We start from the raw sequence: 15907 nt of genomic DNA, 5'->3' as shown, positions 1-15907 counted from the left end.
CATACACAAAGTGCTGGAGGAGCTCAGCAAGTCAGGCAGCATCTGTGGAGAGGAATAAACAGTTGTTCTTTTGGGCCAAGACCCCTCATGAGGTGAAGAGCTTTGTTTTGTGGCAGCAATACAATTGTTCTTTTTCACACCTTGTGGCACATTGGGCATCATTTTTGCTCTTTCCTTAGCATTTGACTTGTTTATGAGGTTGTGTTGCTAGCTCGACACCCGACACAGCACAGATGGAAAGCGTTCAAGGAGCAGGCCAGATTGAAACTCAGCACCATTCGCCTAGAAGTCCTCTGCAGATGCCAATACACCACCGGCTGGCTAGGCAGCAGTATAGTGCAAAACCATAAAAATCTGTAAATTATATTAAAAAGTGCAGAGAAAGGAATTTAATACCATAATTCTCACAATCTTGATTGAGAAGTTGCAGAACGTGGGCCTCTGCACCTCCCTCTGCAATTGGATCCTCGACTTCCTAACCAGAAGACCACAATCTGTGTGGCTTGGTGATTGCTGACTATCAACACTGGGGCACCTCAGGAGTGTGTGCTTAGCCCACTGCTCAACTCTTTCTATACCCATGACTGTGTGGCTAGGCAAAGCTCAAATACCATCTATAAATTTGCTGACGATACAACCATTGTTGGTAGAATCTCAGGTGGTGACGAGAGGGTGTACAGGAGTGAGATATGCCAACTAGTGGAATGGTGCCACGCAACAACCTGGCACTCAACGTCAGTAAGATTACTACAAAATGTAGTAATTGATTCTGTGGGGAGATATGTAATTATACATTGTCAAATTTTTTCAGAATTATGGACTTTTATGAACATTTATGCACCAAATGAAAATGATGCAAAATTCATACAAGAAGTTTTTTTGAACTTGGCTGATGCACATGATAAAATATTAATAGGTGGAGATTTTAATTTTTGTTTAGATCCAGTTTTGGATAGGTCAACTAAAGTTGCTACAAAATCAAAAGTAATAAAACTAACTTTATCATTAATGAAAGATTTAAACCTGATTGATATATGGAGAAAAATTAATCCAAGAGAAAGAGATTATTCATTTTATTCAAATAGACATAAAACTTACTCAAGGATTGATTTTTTTTTATTATCAAAAAATATTCAGGATAGAGTGAAAAGTGTGGAATATAAAGCAAGAATACTGTCAGATCATTCCCCCTTGATAATGACAATGATAATGATGGATAAGGAGGAATCGATCTATAGATGGAGATTTAATTCAATTTTATTAAAACATCAAGATTTTTGTGATTTTATGAAAAAACAGATTCAATTTTTTTGGATACAAATTTACATTCAATTGGAAGATAAAATTGTATTATGGGAAGCGATGAAAGCATATTTAAGGGGTCAGATTATAAGTTATACATCTAAAATTAAGAAGGAATACATGGCAGAAATAGATCAATTGGAAAAAGATATCATGAAGTTAGAAAAAGAATCTCAAAGATATATGACAGAAGAAAAACGAAGACACCTTGTTAATAAAAAATTACAATATAATACACTCCAGACATATCGTACAGAAAAAGTAATTATGAGAACTAAACAGAAATATTACGAATTAGGTGAAAGATCACATAAGATTCTTGCTTGGCGGTTGAAAACAGAACAGGCTTCTAAACCAATAAATGCAATTAGAACAAGTGTAAAGGTTACTTATAAACCTTTAGAAATGAATGAAACTTTAAAAAAATTTTATACTGAACTATATCAATCAGAATCACAAAATAAGATTGCTGAGATAGATAAATTTTTATCACAAATAACCCTTCTAAAATTAAATTTGGGAGAACAGAAAGGATTAGATATGCCCTTTACATTAAAAGAGGTTGAAGAAGCTTTAGGATCACTTCAGAGTAATAAATCCCCAGGAGAAGATGGTTTTCCTCCTGAATTTTATAAAAAATTTAAAGATTTATTAATTCCTCCTTTTATGGAATTAATATATCAAGTGGAAAGAATGCATAAACTCCCACAATCTTTTTTAACCGATCATAACTGTATTGCCAAAAAAAGATAGAGATCCTTTAAAACCAACATCATATAGACCTATTTCTTTGTTGAATACAGATTATAAAATAATAGCAAAAATTTTATCTAATAGAATATCTAAATATTTACCAAAATTAATACATATGGATCAAACAGGTTTTATTAAGAACAGACAATCAATGGATAATATAACCCGGTTACTTAGTATAATTCATTTGGCACAAAAAAGAGAGGAAATGAATGTGGCAGTTGCTTTGGATGCAGAAAAAGCATTTGATAGATTGGAATGGGATTTTTTATTTAAGGTATTGGAAAAATATGAGTTAGGAAAATCTTTTATACAATGGATTAAAACTTTAAATACTAATCCTCAAGCTAAAGTAGTTACAAATGGTCAGATTTCAACACCATTTTGCTTAACGAGGTCAACTAGACAAGGCTGCCCATTATCACCTGCTTTATTTGTATTGGCAATAGAACTATTAGCTGAATTAATTAGAACAGATTCAGACATTGGGGGCTTTAGAGTTAATCAAGAAGAGTATAAGATTAATTTATTTGCTGATGATGTTTTGATTTATTTAACAAACCCATTGCAATCTTTGCAAAGATTATTTTTTAGATTGGAAGAATATGAGAAAGTATCAGGGTATAAAGTAAATTGGGATAAAAGTGAAATTTTACCCCTTACCAAAGGAAATTATAATCAATGTCAATTAGTAACTCAATTTCGATGGTCAATAAATGGGATAAAATATTTAGGTATTAGAGTTGATAATGATGTAAAAAATTTATATAAACAAAATTATTTGCCATTATTAAAAAAAAGAGGATCTTGATAAATGGATGATGTTACCAATAACATTAATAGGTAGAGTTAATGCTGTAAAAATGAATATATTCCCTAGATTGCAATATTTATTCCAAATTTTACCAATATAATTATCTCAGAAGTTTTTTCAAGAACTGAATAAATATGTAAGGAAATTTCTTTGGAAAGGAAAGATGTCAAGAATATCATTGGAAAAATTGACATGTAAATTTGATTTAGGAGGGTTACAACTTCCAAATTTTAAGAATTATTATAAAGCAAATCAACTTAGATTTATTGCATCTTTTTTTGATGAAAAAAACCGGCATGGATTAGAATAGAATTAGATAAGATAGGAGAAAATATACCTGAAGATTTTATATATAAATGGGAATCCAAATGGATACGGGGAAAAAAAGAATCTCCTATATTAAGACACTTGATTGATTTATGGAATAAGATAAATATGGACAATGAGATAAAGAAATCTTTATTAGCAAAAAGAACTTTAATTCAAAATAGGCTTATTCCTTTTACAATGGATAATAAACTTTTACATAATTGGTTCCAAAAGGGGATTAAATATATAGGTGATTGTTTTGAAGGAGATATATTGATGTCGTTTGATCAATTAAAAAATAAATATAAAATATCAAACAACACTCTTTTCTGTTATTTTCAATTAAAGGCTTATTTACGAGAAAAGCTGGGTCAAACAATGTTGATGCCAAAACCTAGTGAAATAGAAATATTAATTCAAAAAGGAAAAATTAATAAATTTATACCTTGTATGTACAATTTGATTCAAAAACAGACAATTGAATCTGGAATTCATAAATCAAGACAAAAATGGGAATCTGATTTGAATGTTAAAATTGATGGAAAAAGTTGGTCAAGATTATGTTCTGATAGTATGATAAATACAATAAATGTTCGACTTAGATTAATACAATATAATTTTTTACATCAATTATATATAACACCACAGAAAATAAATAGATTAAATTCAAATATGTTTGACCAATGTTTTCGATGTAATCAAGAAATTGGTACTTTTTTACATTCTACTTGGTCTTGGTTTAAAATTTAACCATTTTGGATAAATCTAAGACTTTTATTGAAACAAATTACTGGAGTACAACTCCCACATAGTCCAATATTATTTTTATTAGGAGATACTGAAGGGACAATACTGAAACTTAAATTGAATAAGTATCAGAAAAAAATTATAAAAATTGCATTGGCAGTAGCCAAAAAAGTTATCGCAGTTACTTGGAAATCTGACTTATATTTAACTATGGATCGTTGGAATAATGAAATATATAGTTGTATTCCACTTGAAAAAATTACATATAATCTAAGAAATGAATATGATATATTTTTGAAAATTTGGCTCCCATACCTACAAAAGATGGGATTAAATATATAGGTCCTTTGAAGATAAAATTATAAAGTAATTGGGGAAAGTAAAAATAAATATTAAAATTATTTTGAACTCCATGGAGCATGTGGGGATCTTCCGATATCCAGGCAATCTTTTTCTTCTTTCTTTCTTTCTTTTTTTTTCTTTCTTTAGATAAGGGTTAAGGGGGGGAGGGTTAAGGGGAGGGGGGAGGATTAATATTATTTTTCTTTTTCTTACTAATTTTTCATTACATTTATTCTTTGTAATTTTCTAAAAATTTAATAAATAAATAATTTCTTTAAAAAAGATAAAAAAACATCAGTAAGATGAAAGAGCTGATTATGGACTTCAGGAAGGGTAAGACAAAGGAACACATACCAATCCTCATAGAGGGATCAGAAGTGGAGAGAGTGAGCAGTTTCAAGTTCTTGGGTGTCAAGATCTCTAAGGATCTAACCCGGTCCCAACATATCGACGTAGCTATAAAGAAGGCAAGACAGCAGCTATACTTTATTAGAAATTTGAAGAGATTTGGCATGTCAGCAAATACACTCAAAAACTTCTATAGATGTACCGTGGAGAGCATTCTGACAGGCTGCATCATTGATATGGAGGGGCTACTGCACAGGACCAAAAGAAGCTGCAGAAGGTTATAAATCTACTCAGCTCCATCTTGGGTATTAGCCTACAAAGTACCCAGGACATCTTCAGGGAGCGGTGTCTCAGAAAGGCAGCATCCATTATTAAGGACCTCCAGCACCCAGGACATACCCTTTTCTCACTGTGACCATCAGGTAGGAGGTACAGAAGCCTGAAGGCTCACACTTAGCGATTCAGAAACAGCTTCTTCCCCTCTGCCATCCAATTCCTAAACGGACATTGGATACTACCTCATTTTTAAAAATATACAGTATTTCTGTTTTTGAATATTTTTAAAAACTCTATTTAATATGTGTAATTGATTTACTTGTTTATTATTATTTTTTAATTTGATTTATTTTTTTTCTCTCTGCTAGATTATGTTTTGTATTGAACTGCTGCTGCTAAGTTAACAAATTTCATGTCACATGCTGGTGATGATAAACCTGATTCTGATTCCGATAATGAAATAGTTTAATGGACCATTAGAAGCCTGATGGTAGAGGGGAAGAAGCTGTTTCTGAATCACCGAGTGTGGGTGTTCAGGTTCCTGTACAACCAGCTGAAGATGCTTTGCATTAATCCCAGATGGTGAGGGTCCTTAATGACTGGTGACTAGTGGGGTACCGCAAGGCTCAGTGCAGGAGCAGGGAGGTTCTACTGCAGTTGTACAAGGCCTTGGTGAGACCGCACCTAGAGTATTGTATGCAGTTTTGGTCCCCTAATCTGAGGAAAGACATTCTTGCCATAGAGGGAGTACAAAGAAGGTTCACTGGATTCCTGGGATGGCAGGACTTTCATATGAAGAAAGACTGGATCGACTAGGCTTATATTCACTGGAATTTAGAAGATTGAGGGGGGATCTTATTGAAATGTATAAAATTCTAAAGGGATTGGACAGGCTAGATGCAGGAAGATTGTTTCCGATGTTGGGGAAGTCCAGAATGAGGGGTCACAATTTAAGGATAAAGGGGAAGCCTTTTAGGACTGAGATGAGGAAAAACTTCTTCACACAGAGAGTGGTGAATCTGTGGAATTCTCTGCCACAGGAAACAGTTGAGGCCGGTTCATTGGCTATATTTAAGAGGAAGTTAGATATGGCCCTTGTGGCTAAAGGGATCAGGGAGTATGGAGAGAAAGCAGGTACAGGGTTCTGAGTTAGATGATCAGCCATGATCATACTGAATGGTGGTGCAGGCTCGAAGGGCCGAATGGCCTACTCCTGCACCTATTTTCTATGTTTCTATGATGGATGCAGCTTTCTTGAGGTACCGCCTCGTGAAGATGTTCTCAATGATGGGGGGCTGTACCTATGATGGAAAAATCTGAGTCTACAATCTTGTGCAGGCTCTTGTGATCCTGTTCACTGGAGCCTCCATATTGTGGGAAGTGGACTACATGAGACAGCTTGGTGTAATGACTTGTCAGAATTCCCTGTCATAATTTCTAACCTCCAGGATGAAGTATTTGTTTTATAGGGTTCTGTAGGATGGCATGATAGCGTAGCGGTTAGCACAGTGCTTAACGTCGTCAGCGATCGGTGATGACTACACCTGCAAAAGGTGCATCCAGCTGCAGCTCCTGACAAACCGTGTTAGGGAACTGGAGCTGGAGCTGGAGAGGGATGAACTTCGGATCATTTGGAAGGCAGAGACAGAAATAGACAGGAGTTACAGGGAGATAGTCATCCCTAAGAGTCAGGAGACAGGTAGCTGAGTGACTGTCAAGAGAGGGAAGGGGATTAGACAGAATGAGCAGAGCACCCCTGTGGCCATTCCCACCATGATAAGTATATCATTTTGGATACTGTTGGTGGGGACAGCCTACCAGGGACAAGTTGCAGTGGTTGCATCTCTGACACCGAGACTGGACCCTCAGCTCAGGAGGGAAAAGAGGAGAGCAGTAGTGACAGGGAATTCGATAGTTAGGGGAATAGATAAGAGGTTCTGTGGAAGAGATCGAGAATCCTGGATGGTCTGTTGCCTCCATGGTGCCAGAGTCCGCAATATCTTGGATCGAGTTCTCGGTATTCTCAAGAGGGAGGGTAAGCAACCAGATGTCGTGGTCCATGTAGGGACCAATGACATGGCTAGGAATAGTGAGGAGGTCCTGAAAGGTGAGTTTAGGGAGTTAGACACCAAGTTAACCATATAACAATCACAGCACGGAAACAGGCCATCTCGGCCCTCCTAGTCCGTGCCGAACTCTTAATCTCACCTAGTCTCACCTACCCGCACTCAGCCCGTAACCCTCCACTCCTTTCCTGTCCATATACCTATCCAATTTTACCTTAAATGACACAACTGAACTGGCCTCTACTACTTCTACAGGAAGCTCATTCCACACAGCTATCACTCTCTGAGTAAAGAAATACCCCCTCGTGTTTCCCTTAAACTTTTGCCCCCTAACTCTCAAATCATGTCCTCTCGTTTGAATCTCCCCTACTCTCAATGGAAACAGCCTATTCACGTCAACTCTATCTATCCCTCTCAACATTTTAAATACCTCGATCAAATCCCCCCTCAACCTTCTACGCTCCAATGAATAGAGACCTAACTTGTTCAACCTTTCTCTGTAACTTAAGTGCTGAAACCCAGGTAACATCCTAGTAAATCGTCTCTGCACTCTCTCTAATTTATTGATATCTTTCCTATAATTCGGTGACCAGAACTGTACACAATATTCCAAATTTGGCCTTACCAATGCCTTGTACAATTTTAACATTACATCCCAACTTCTGTACTCAATGCTTTGATTTATAAAGGCCAGTGTTCCAAAAGCCTTCTTCACCACCCTATCTACATGAGACTCCACCTTCAGGGAACTATGCACTGTTATTCCTAGATCTCTCTGTTCCACTGCATTCCTCAATGCCCTACCATTTACCCTGTATGTTCTATTTGGATTATTCCTGCCAAAATGTAGAACCTCACACTTCTCAGCATTAAACTCCATCTGCCAACGTTCAGCCCATTCTTCTAACCGGCATAAATCTCCCTGCAAGCTTTGAAAACCCACCTCATTATCCACAACACCTCCTACCTTAGTATCATCGGCATACTTACTAATCCAATTTACCACCCCATCATCCAGATCATTTATGTATATTACAAACAACATTGGGCCCAGAACAGATCCCTGAGGCACCCCGCTAGTCACCGGCCTCCATCCCGATAAACAATTATCCACCACTACTCTCTGGCATCTCCCATCTAGCCACTGTTGAATCCATTTTATTACTCCAGCATTAATACCTAACGACTGAACCTTCTTAACTAACCTTCCATGTGGAACTTTGTCAAAGGCCTTGCTGAAGTCCATATAGACTACATCCACTGCCTTACCCTCGTCAACATTCCTCGTAACTTCTTCAAAAAATTCAATAAGGTTTGTCAAACATGACCTTCCACGCACAAATCCATGCTGGCTACTCCTAATCAGATCCTGTCTATCCAGATAATTATAAATACTATCTCTAAGAATACTTTCCATTAATTTACCCACCACTGATGTCAAACTGACAGGTCTATAATTGCTAGGCTTACTTCTAGAACCCTTTTTAAACCAGTTAAAGGACAGGACCTCCAGGATAGCAATCTCAGGATTACTATCAGTGCCACATGCAGGCAGGTTTAGAAATAGTAAGATAGCGCAGATCAACACGTGGCTGAAGACATGGTGCAGGAGGGAGGGCTTCAGATTTATAGATAATTGGGCAGTTTTCCAGGGAAGGTGGGACGTGTTCTGGCGGGACGGTTTACATCTGAACTGGAGGGGGACAAATATTCTTGCAGGTAGGTTTGCTAGAGAGGCTCCAGTGGATTTAAACTAGATACAAGGGGGGAGGAATGGGAGAAGGAAGAAAAAGAAGATAGTAAAGTTGTTTGCACCATTAGTGATAAACAGAGAGTAAGAGGTGGAGAATTTCTTAAATGCATTTATTTTAATGCTAGGAGCATTGTAAGAAAGGTGGATGAGCTTAGAGCATGGATTGATACCTGGAAATATGATGTTGTAGCTATTAGTGAAACATGGTTGCAGGAGGGGTGTGATTGGCAACTAAATATTCCTGGATTTTGTTGCTTCAGGTGTGATAGAATCGGAGGGACAAGAGGGGGAGGCATTGCATCGCTTGTTAGAGAAAATATTACGGCGGTACTCTTGCAGGATAGATTAGAGGGCTCATCAAGGGAGACTATTTGGATGGAATTGAGGAATGGGAAGGGTGTAGTAGCACTTATAGGGGTGTATTATAGACCACCTAATGGGGAGCGAGAATTGGAGGAGCAAATTTGTAAGGAGATAGCAGATATTTGTAGTAAGCACAGGGTTGTGATTGTGGGAGATTTTAATTTTCTACACATAGATTGGGAAGCCCATACTGTAAAAGGGATGGATGGTTTGGAGTTTGTAAAATGTGTGCAGGATAGTTTTTTGCAGCAATAGATAGAGGTACCAACCAGAGAAGGGGCAGTGTTGGATCTCCTGTTAGGGAATGAGATAGGTCAGGTGACGGAGGTATGTGTTGGGGAGCACTTTGGGTCCAGTGATCACAATGCCATTAGTTTCAATATAATTATAGACAAGGATAGGACTGGACCCAGGGTTGAGATTTTTGATTGGAGAAAGGCTAACTTTGAGGAGATGCGAAAGGATTTAGAAGGAGTGGATTGGGACAATTTGTTTTATGGGAAGGATGTAATAGAGAAATGGAGGTCATTTAAAGGTGAAATTTTGAGGGTACAGAATCTTTATGTTCCTGTTAGGTTGAAAGGAAAGATCAAAAGTTTGAGAGAGCCATGGTTTTCAAGGGATATTGGAAACTTGGTTCAGAAAAAGAGAGATATTTACAATAAATATAGGCAGCATGGAGTAAATGAGGTGCTCGAGGAATATAAAGAATGTAAAAAGAATCTTAAGAAATAAATTAGAAAAGCTAAAAGAAAATACGAAGTTGCTTTGGCAGTAAGGTGAAAATAAATCCAAAGGGTTTCTACAGTTATATTAATAGCAAAAGGATAGTGAGAGATAAAATTGGTCCCTTAGAGAATCAGAGCGGACAGCTATGTGTGGAGCCAAAAGAGATGGGGGAGATTTTGAACAATTTCTTCGGTATTCACTAAGGAGAAGGATATTGAATTGTGTAAGGTAAGGGAAACAAGTAGGGAAGTTATGGAAACTATGATGATTAAAGAAGAGGAAGTCCTGGCACGGTTAAGGATTATAAAAGTGGATAAATCTCCGGGTCCTGACAGGATATTCCCTAGGACCTTGAGGGAAGTTAGTGTAGAAATAGCAGGGGCTCTGACAGAAATATTTCAGATGTCATTAGAAATGGTGATTGTGCCAGAGGATTGACATATTGCTCATGTTGTTTCATTGTTTAAAAAGGGTTCTAAGAGTAAACCTAGCAATTATAGGCCTGTCAGGTTGATGTCAGTGGTGGGTAAATTAATGGAAAGTATTCTTAGAGAGGGTATATATAATTATCTTGATAGACAGGGTCTGATTAGGAATAGTCAGCATGGATTTGTGCGTGGAAGGTCATGTTTGATAAATCTTACTGAATTTTTTGAAGAGGTTACTAGGAAAGTTGACGAGGGTAAAGCAGTGGATGTAGTCTATATGGACTTCAGTAAGGCCTTTGACAAGGTTCCGCACGGAAAGTTAGCTAGGAAGGTTCAATCGTTAGGTATTAATATTGAAGTAGTAAAATGGATTCAACAGTGGCTAGATGGGAGATGCCAGAGAGTAGTGGTAGATAATTGTTTGTCAGGTTGGAGGCCAGTGACTAGTGGTGTGCCTCAGGGATCTATACTCAGTCCAGTGTTGTTTGTCATATACATTAATGATCTGGATGATGGGATGGTAAATTGGATTAGTAAGTATGCAGATGGTACTAAGGTAGGTGGCGTTGTGGATAATGAAGTAGGTTTTCAAAGCTTGCAGAGAGATTTAGGCCAGTTAGAAGAGTGGGCTGAAAGATGGCAGATGGAGTTTAATGCTGATAAGTGTGAGGTGCTACATTTTGGTAAGACTAATCAAAATAAGCCATACATGGTAAATGGTAGCGTATTGAAGAATGCAATAGAATAGCGAGATCTAGGAATAATGGTGCATAGTTCCCTGAAGGTGGAATCTCATGTGGATAGGGTGGTAAAGAAAGCTTTTGGTATGCTGGCCTTTATTAATCAGAGCATTGAGTATAGGAATTGGGATGTAATGTTAAAATTGTAAAAAGGCATTGGTAAGATCGAATTTGGAGTATTGTATACAGTTCTGGTCACCAAATTATAGGAAAGATGTCAACAAAATAGAGAGAGTACAGAGAAGATTTACTAGAATGTTATCTGGGTTTCAGCACCTAAGTTACAGAGAAAGGTTGAATAAGTTAGGTTTTTATTCTTTGGAGCATAGAAAGTTGAGGGGGGACTTGATAGAAGTCTTTAAAATTATGAGGGGGATAGATAGAGTTCCATTGAGAGTAGGGGAGATTCAAACAAGAGGACATGAGTTGAGAGTTAGGGGGCAAATGTTTAGGGGTAACACGAGGGGGAACTTCTTTACTCAGAGAGTGGTAGCTGTGTGGAACGAGCTTCTAGTAGAAGTGGTAGAGGCAGCTTCGATATTATCATTTAAAAAGAAATTGGATAGGTATATGGACAAGAAAGGAATGGAGGGTTATGGGCTGAGTGCAGGTCGGTGGGACTAGGTGAGAGTAAGCGTTTGACACGGACTAGAAGGGCCGAGATGTCCTGTTTCCGTGCTGTAATTGTTATATGGTTATCGGGGTTCAATTCTCACTGCTGTCTATAAGGATTTTGTATGTTCTCATGACCGTGTGGGTTTCCTCTGGGTGCCCCAATTTCCTTCCACATTCCAAAGATGTACAGTTAGGGTTATTAAGTTGTGGGCACACTATGTTGGCACTGGAAGTGTGGCAACACTCGGCTGCTCCCAGCGTTTCCTCCGACTGTGTTGGCTGTTGACACAAACAGCGCATTTCACTGTACGTTTTGATGTACATGTGACAAAGCTGATTTTAATTTTTATTACCATGTGTCTGTTTACTCAGGAGGTGATTGTCAGTGCCCGCTTCAGTCCACTCAGCTCTGGAGTACAATTCAACCAGATGTGGTATAAACCTGTGGAGAGGTTTCTCTTACCGAAGGTACGAGCAAAGGTTTTGGGCTGCTTTTCTTTCTTTTTTCCATTTGTGTAGAACCAATACTGAGCAAGGTTTGTAAAATTCCATAGTTCAAAGTTCAAGTTTAATTGTCTTTCAGCCATACCCATGAATATAGCCAAACGAAACAGCGTTTCTCTGGGGCACACAGTCAACAGTCACACACAGCACATAAAACTTCAGTAGCAGAAAAACATGCAGTTCCAATAAAAATAACGTAAAAAATAATAATGTCCCCGAGTGTCAAGGCCTTTAGATTAATGGTGTATGTATGTTGTCCTGGAGCCACGTTTCTGCTAGAACAAGCACACAGCAGTTCCTCAACTCACGCAAGTGCAGTTGCAGATGAACGTAATCCAGCTTGTCTTCCAGTGTTTGCTCGGCAGAAGACAAGCTAGATTGCGCTCATCTGCAGCTGCACTTGTGCAAGATGAGGATTCCTCTTGCAGAAAGATCCATGCTTGGTCTTTCACTGGACTGTAGGCTGCATTTCTGCAGCACTGGTCCTGATACTAGGAAAGGATCTGTTTTGTTGTCATTTGCTGTCAGCCATGGGAGTGGTGGAACTGCCCATCTGCTGGATCCCTCGTAAATTTTTTAATTTCAAAAATAGAGATATATACTCAGTGGCCAGTTTATTAGGTACACCTGTGCACCTGCTCATTAATACAAATTTATAATCAGCCAATCATGTGGCAGCAACACAAAGCATGCAGGCATAGCCAAGAGGTTCAGTTGTTGTTCAGACCAAACATCAGAATGTCTTTGACCTGTTGGTGACAGATGGGATGGTGTGAGTATCTCAGAAACTGCTCGTCTCCTGGGATTTTCGCGCACAATGGTCTCTAGAGCTTACAAGGAATGGTGTGATAAACAAAATCAAAATATCCAGTGAGCAGCAGTTCTGTGGATGAAAATGTTTTGTTAATGAGAGAAGAAGATGGCTACATTGGTTCAAGCTGACAGGAAGGCAACAATAATTCAAATAAACATGCAGAAAGAGCATCTCGAAGTGGATGGGTAGAAGACCACGAACATACACTCGGGAGGTGCTTAATTAAGTGACCACTGAGTGTACAAAGGAAGAAACTGAGACGAAAAAGGACCTTTCCATTTATGGTCAATCCATTCCGTAGTGTAAACTTAAAATAATCACAAACACAGATGCTTGGTGAATTGACCATTTAGATTCAGAACTGGCTTGCCAATTGAAGACAAGGAGGAGTGGTTGAAGGGAGTTATTGTAGCTGGAGGTTTATAATTAGTTGTGTTCCACAGGGATCTGTACTGGGATCTCTGCTGCTTGTGATGTTTATAAATGACCTGGATGAACGTGTAGATGGATGGGTTAGTAAGTTTGCACATGATACGAAGATTGGTGGAGTTGTGGAGAGTGTAGAAGACTGGCAAAGAATACAGCAAGATATAGATCAGTTGCAGACATGGGCAGAGAAATGGCGGATAGGATTTAGCCTGGCCAAATGTGAAATGTTGCACCTTGGTGGGTCAAAGATAAAGAGAAAGACGAGCAGAGGAATCACAGGGTCCAAGTTCAGAGCTCCCTGAAAGTGTCTTCACAGGTTGATAGGGTGGTTAAAAAGGCACATGTCACGCTTGCCTTTATTAGTCGAGGCATTGAGTTCAAAAGTCAGGAAGTTATGTTGCAGCTTTATAAAACTATAGTTAGGTCACATCTGGCGTATTGCATACAGTTCTGGAAGGACGTCGAGGCCTTGGGAGGGTGCGGAAGTGATTTACCAGGACGTTGCCTTAAGTAGAGTGTATGTGCTTATAACAAAAGGGTGGATAAACTTGGGTTGTTTCTCTGGAGTAGCAGAGGCTGAGGGGAGATCTGATTGGGATTTATAAGTTTATGAGAGGCATACATAGAGTGGACAGTATCTTTTTTCCCCAGGGCTGAAATGTCTAATACCTGAGGGTGGGGGGGGGGGGGGGTGCATTTCAAAAGGGACGTGAAGGGTAAGTTTTTGTTTACAAAGAACAGTGGGTGCCTGGAATGCCCTGCCTTCCCTGGGGTGGTGGTAAAGGCAGATTTAGGGCATTTAGATAGGCAGATGAATGTGAGGGAGATGGAAGGACAAGGGCATTGTGCAGGCAGATGGGATTAGTTAAGATAGCCTTCTGATTACTAATTTAATTGGTTCAGCACAATATTATGGGCCGAAGGGCCTGTTCACATGCTGTACTGTTCCTTGTTCCATAGCAAACATTCTAACACAGACATTGCACGGTATGATAGCATAGCAGTTTGAGTAATACTGTTACAGCACCAGCAACCCACTGTAAAGAGATTGTTAGTTCTGTTCATAACTGTGTGCATTTCCTCTGGGTGCTCTGGTTTCCTCCCATATTACAAAGGCACACAGGTTAGTAGGTTCATTGGTCATATGGGTGTAATTGGGCAGCATGGGCTTGTTAAGCCAGGCACCATTACCACTCACACGGACCCTGAGGTGATACACCCTGTGATTGTTCAGGGTCTTCCTCACCCAACTCAGCCCCTCCATATGCGGTGGTGGAAGGAGTCTAGTCTGGTCCCTTGTGGCTGTGTCAATGCCTGCTCTCTCACTGACACTCTTTGCATTCACCTCTCTCTGCCAGGGCTTCGAAGGCACTATTGCTTGGGAGACCCAGGACTCGGAGTATCTCGTCACCATGAACCTCACTGATGTCCTGCTCGACAGTGGAGGGGGCGTCCTCAGGTTTTCTGCAGTACGTTGAACCCCACGTCATGGTAATTTGACCAATCAGAATTCAAACAGGAGGACCGCCTCACCCAGTCAGCTCAGAACAGGCACTGAGCAAAGGGACATCATCTCTGGGCTGAACATGAAGGAAGTCTCAGTGTCCATCAGCACTATGGCAGAGTATCTGAGCTGTCGCCCCAGGGGAGCACCACACTGAGAGAGGGGCAGTACTGAGAGAACATCTCTCTGTGGGAGGGGCAGTACAGAGGGAATGTCTCACTCTGGGAGGGGCAGTACTTACGGAATATCTCACTCTGGGAGGGACTCAGCAGTCGGGCAGCATCCGTGCAAACGAGCAGTCAACGTTTTGGGTCTCAGCCTGAAACATTGACTGCTCGTTTCCACGGATGCTGTCCGATCTGCTCAGTTCCTCCAGCTTGTTGTACATGTTGCTTTGACCCCAGAATTTGCAGTATACTTTGTGTTCACTATGGGAGGGACAGTACTCAGAGAGTGTGAGCTGTGGTAGGTGTAGCACTGAGGGAGCTTCTTGCTGTGGGAGGGGCAACAGTGAGGGACCATCACTTTGTGGGAGGAGCAGCCCTGAGGGAGGTCACACTGTGGGAGGGGCCCTTTAGTTAAGTATGTGTAACTGGATACGAACATTTCGCAGTGACTGATCTGTGTGTGAGTGAGCATGTTTGGCTCTAGTTTCTCCTTGCCATCCTACTTGCCCCATTAAATGATTTTGTGTTTGCATCAGGCACAGCTGCAGGCTGAGAAGGAAGTAATCCAGGACGGATTTGGTCAGGATGTGGCAGCTGTGGCTGGAGGCTTCACCTACACCATCCATGGTATGTCATTTAGTGAGCAGACTGGATCGCCCACCAACAGATAACCATGTCAGATCCCCAACCCCTCACTCCAGCACCAGGTAACCATGTCAGATCCCCAACCCCTCACCCCAGCACCAGGTAACCATGTCAGATCCCCAACCCCTCACCCCAGCACCAGGTAACCATGTCAGATCCCCAACCCCTCACCCCAGCACCAGGTAACCGCACTAGATCCCCAACCCCTCACTCCAGCACCAGATAACCATGTCAGATCCCCAACCCCTCACCCCAGCAC

General features: G+C 40.0%; 1 protein-coding gene across 4 annotated transcripts in view; it reads left to right on the top strand.

The window, feature by feature from the left end:
- Window positions 1-15907, top strand: part of b3galnt2 (beta-1,3-N-acetylgalactosaminyltransferase 2) — a 58588-nt gene that overhangs the window by 12934 nt on the left and 29747 nt on the right. For all 4 annotated transcript variants that reach the window (XM_073056639.1, XM_073056638.1, XM_073056640.1 and 1 more), the window contains exons 5-7: window positions 11958-12053; window positions 14691-14801; window positions 15540-15630. In XM_073056639.1, coding sequence (XP_072912740.1) covers window positions 11958-12053; window positions 14691-14801; window positions 15540-15630 — 298 coding nt within the window. The remainder of the gene's footprint in view (window positions 1-11957; window positions 12054-14690; window positions 14802-15539; window positions 15631-15907) is intronic.

This window comes from Hemitrygon akajei, chromosome 9 (genome assembly GCF_048418815.1).
Source record: "Hemitrygon akajei chromosome 9, sHemAka1.3, whole genome shotgun sequence".
NCBI lineage: Eukaryota > Metazoa > Chordata > Chondrichthyes > Myliobatiformes > Dasyatidae > Hemitrygon > Hemitrygon akajei.
This window is presented reverse-complemented; position numbering and strand designations above follow the sequence as displayed.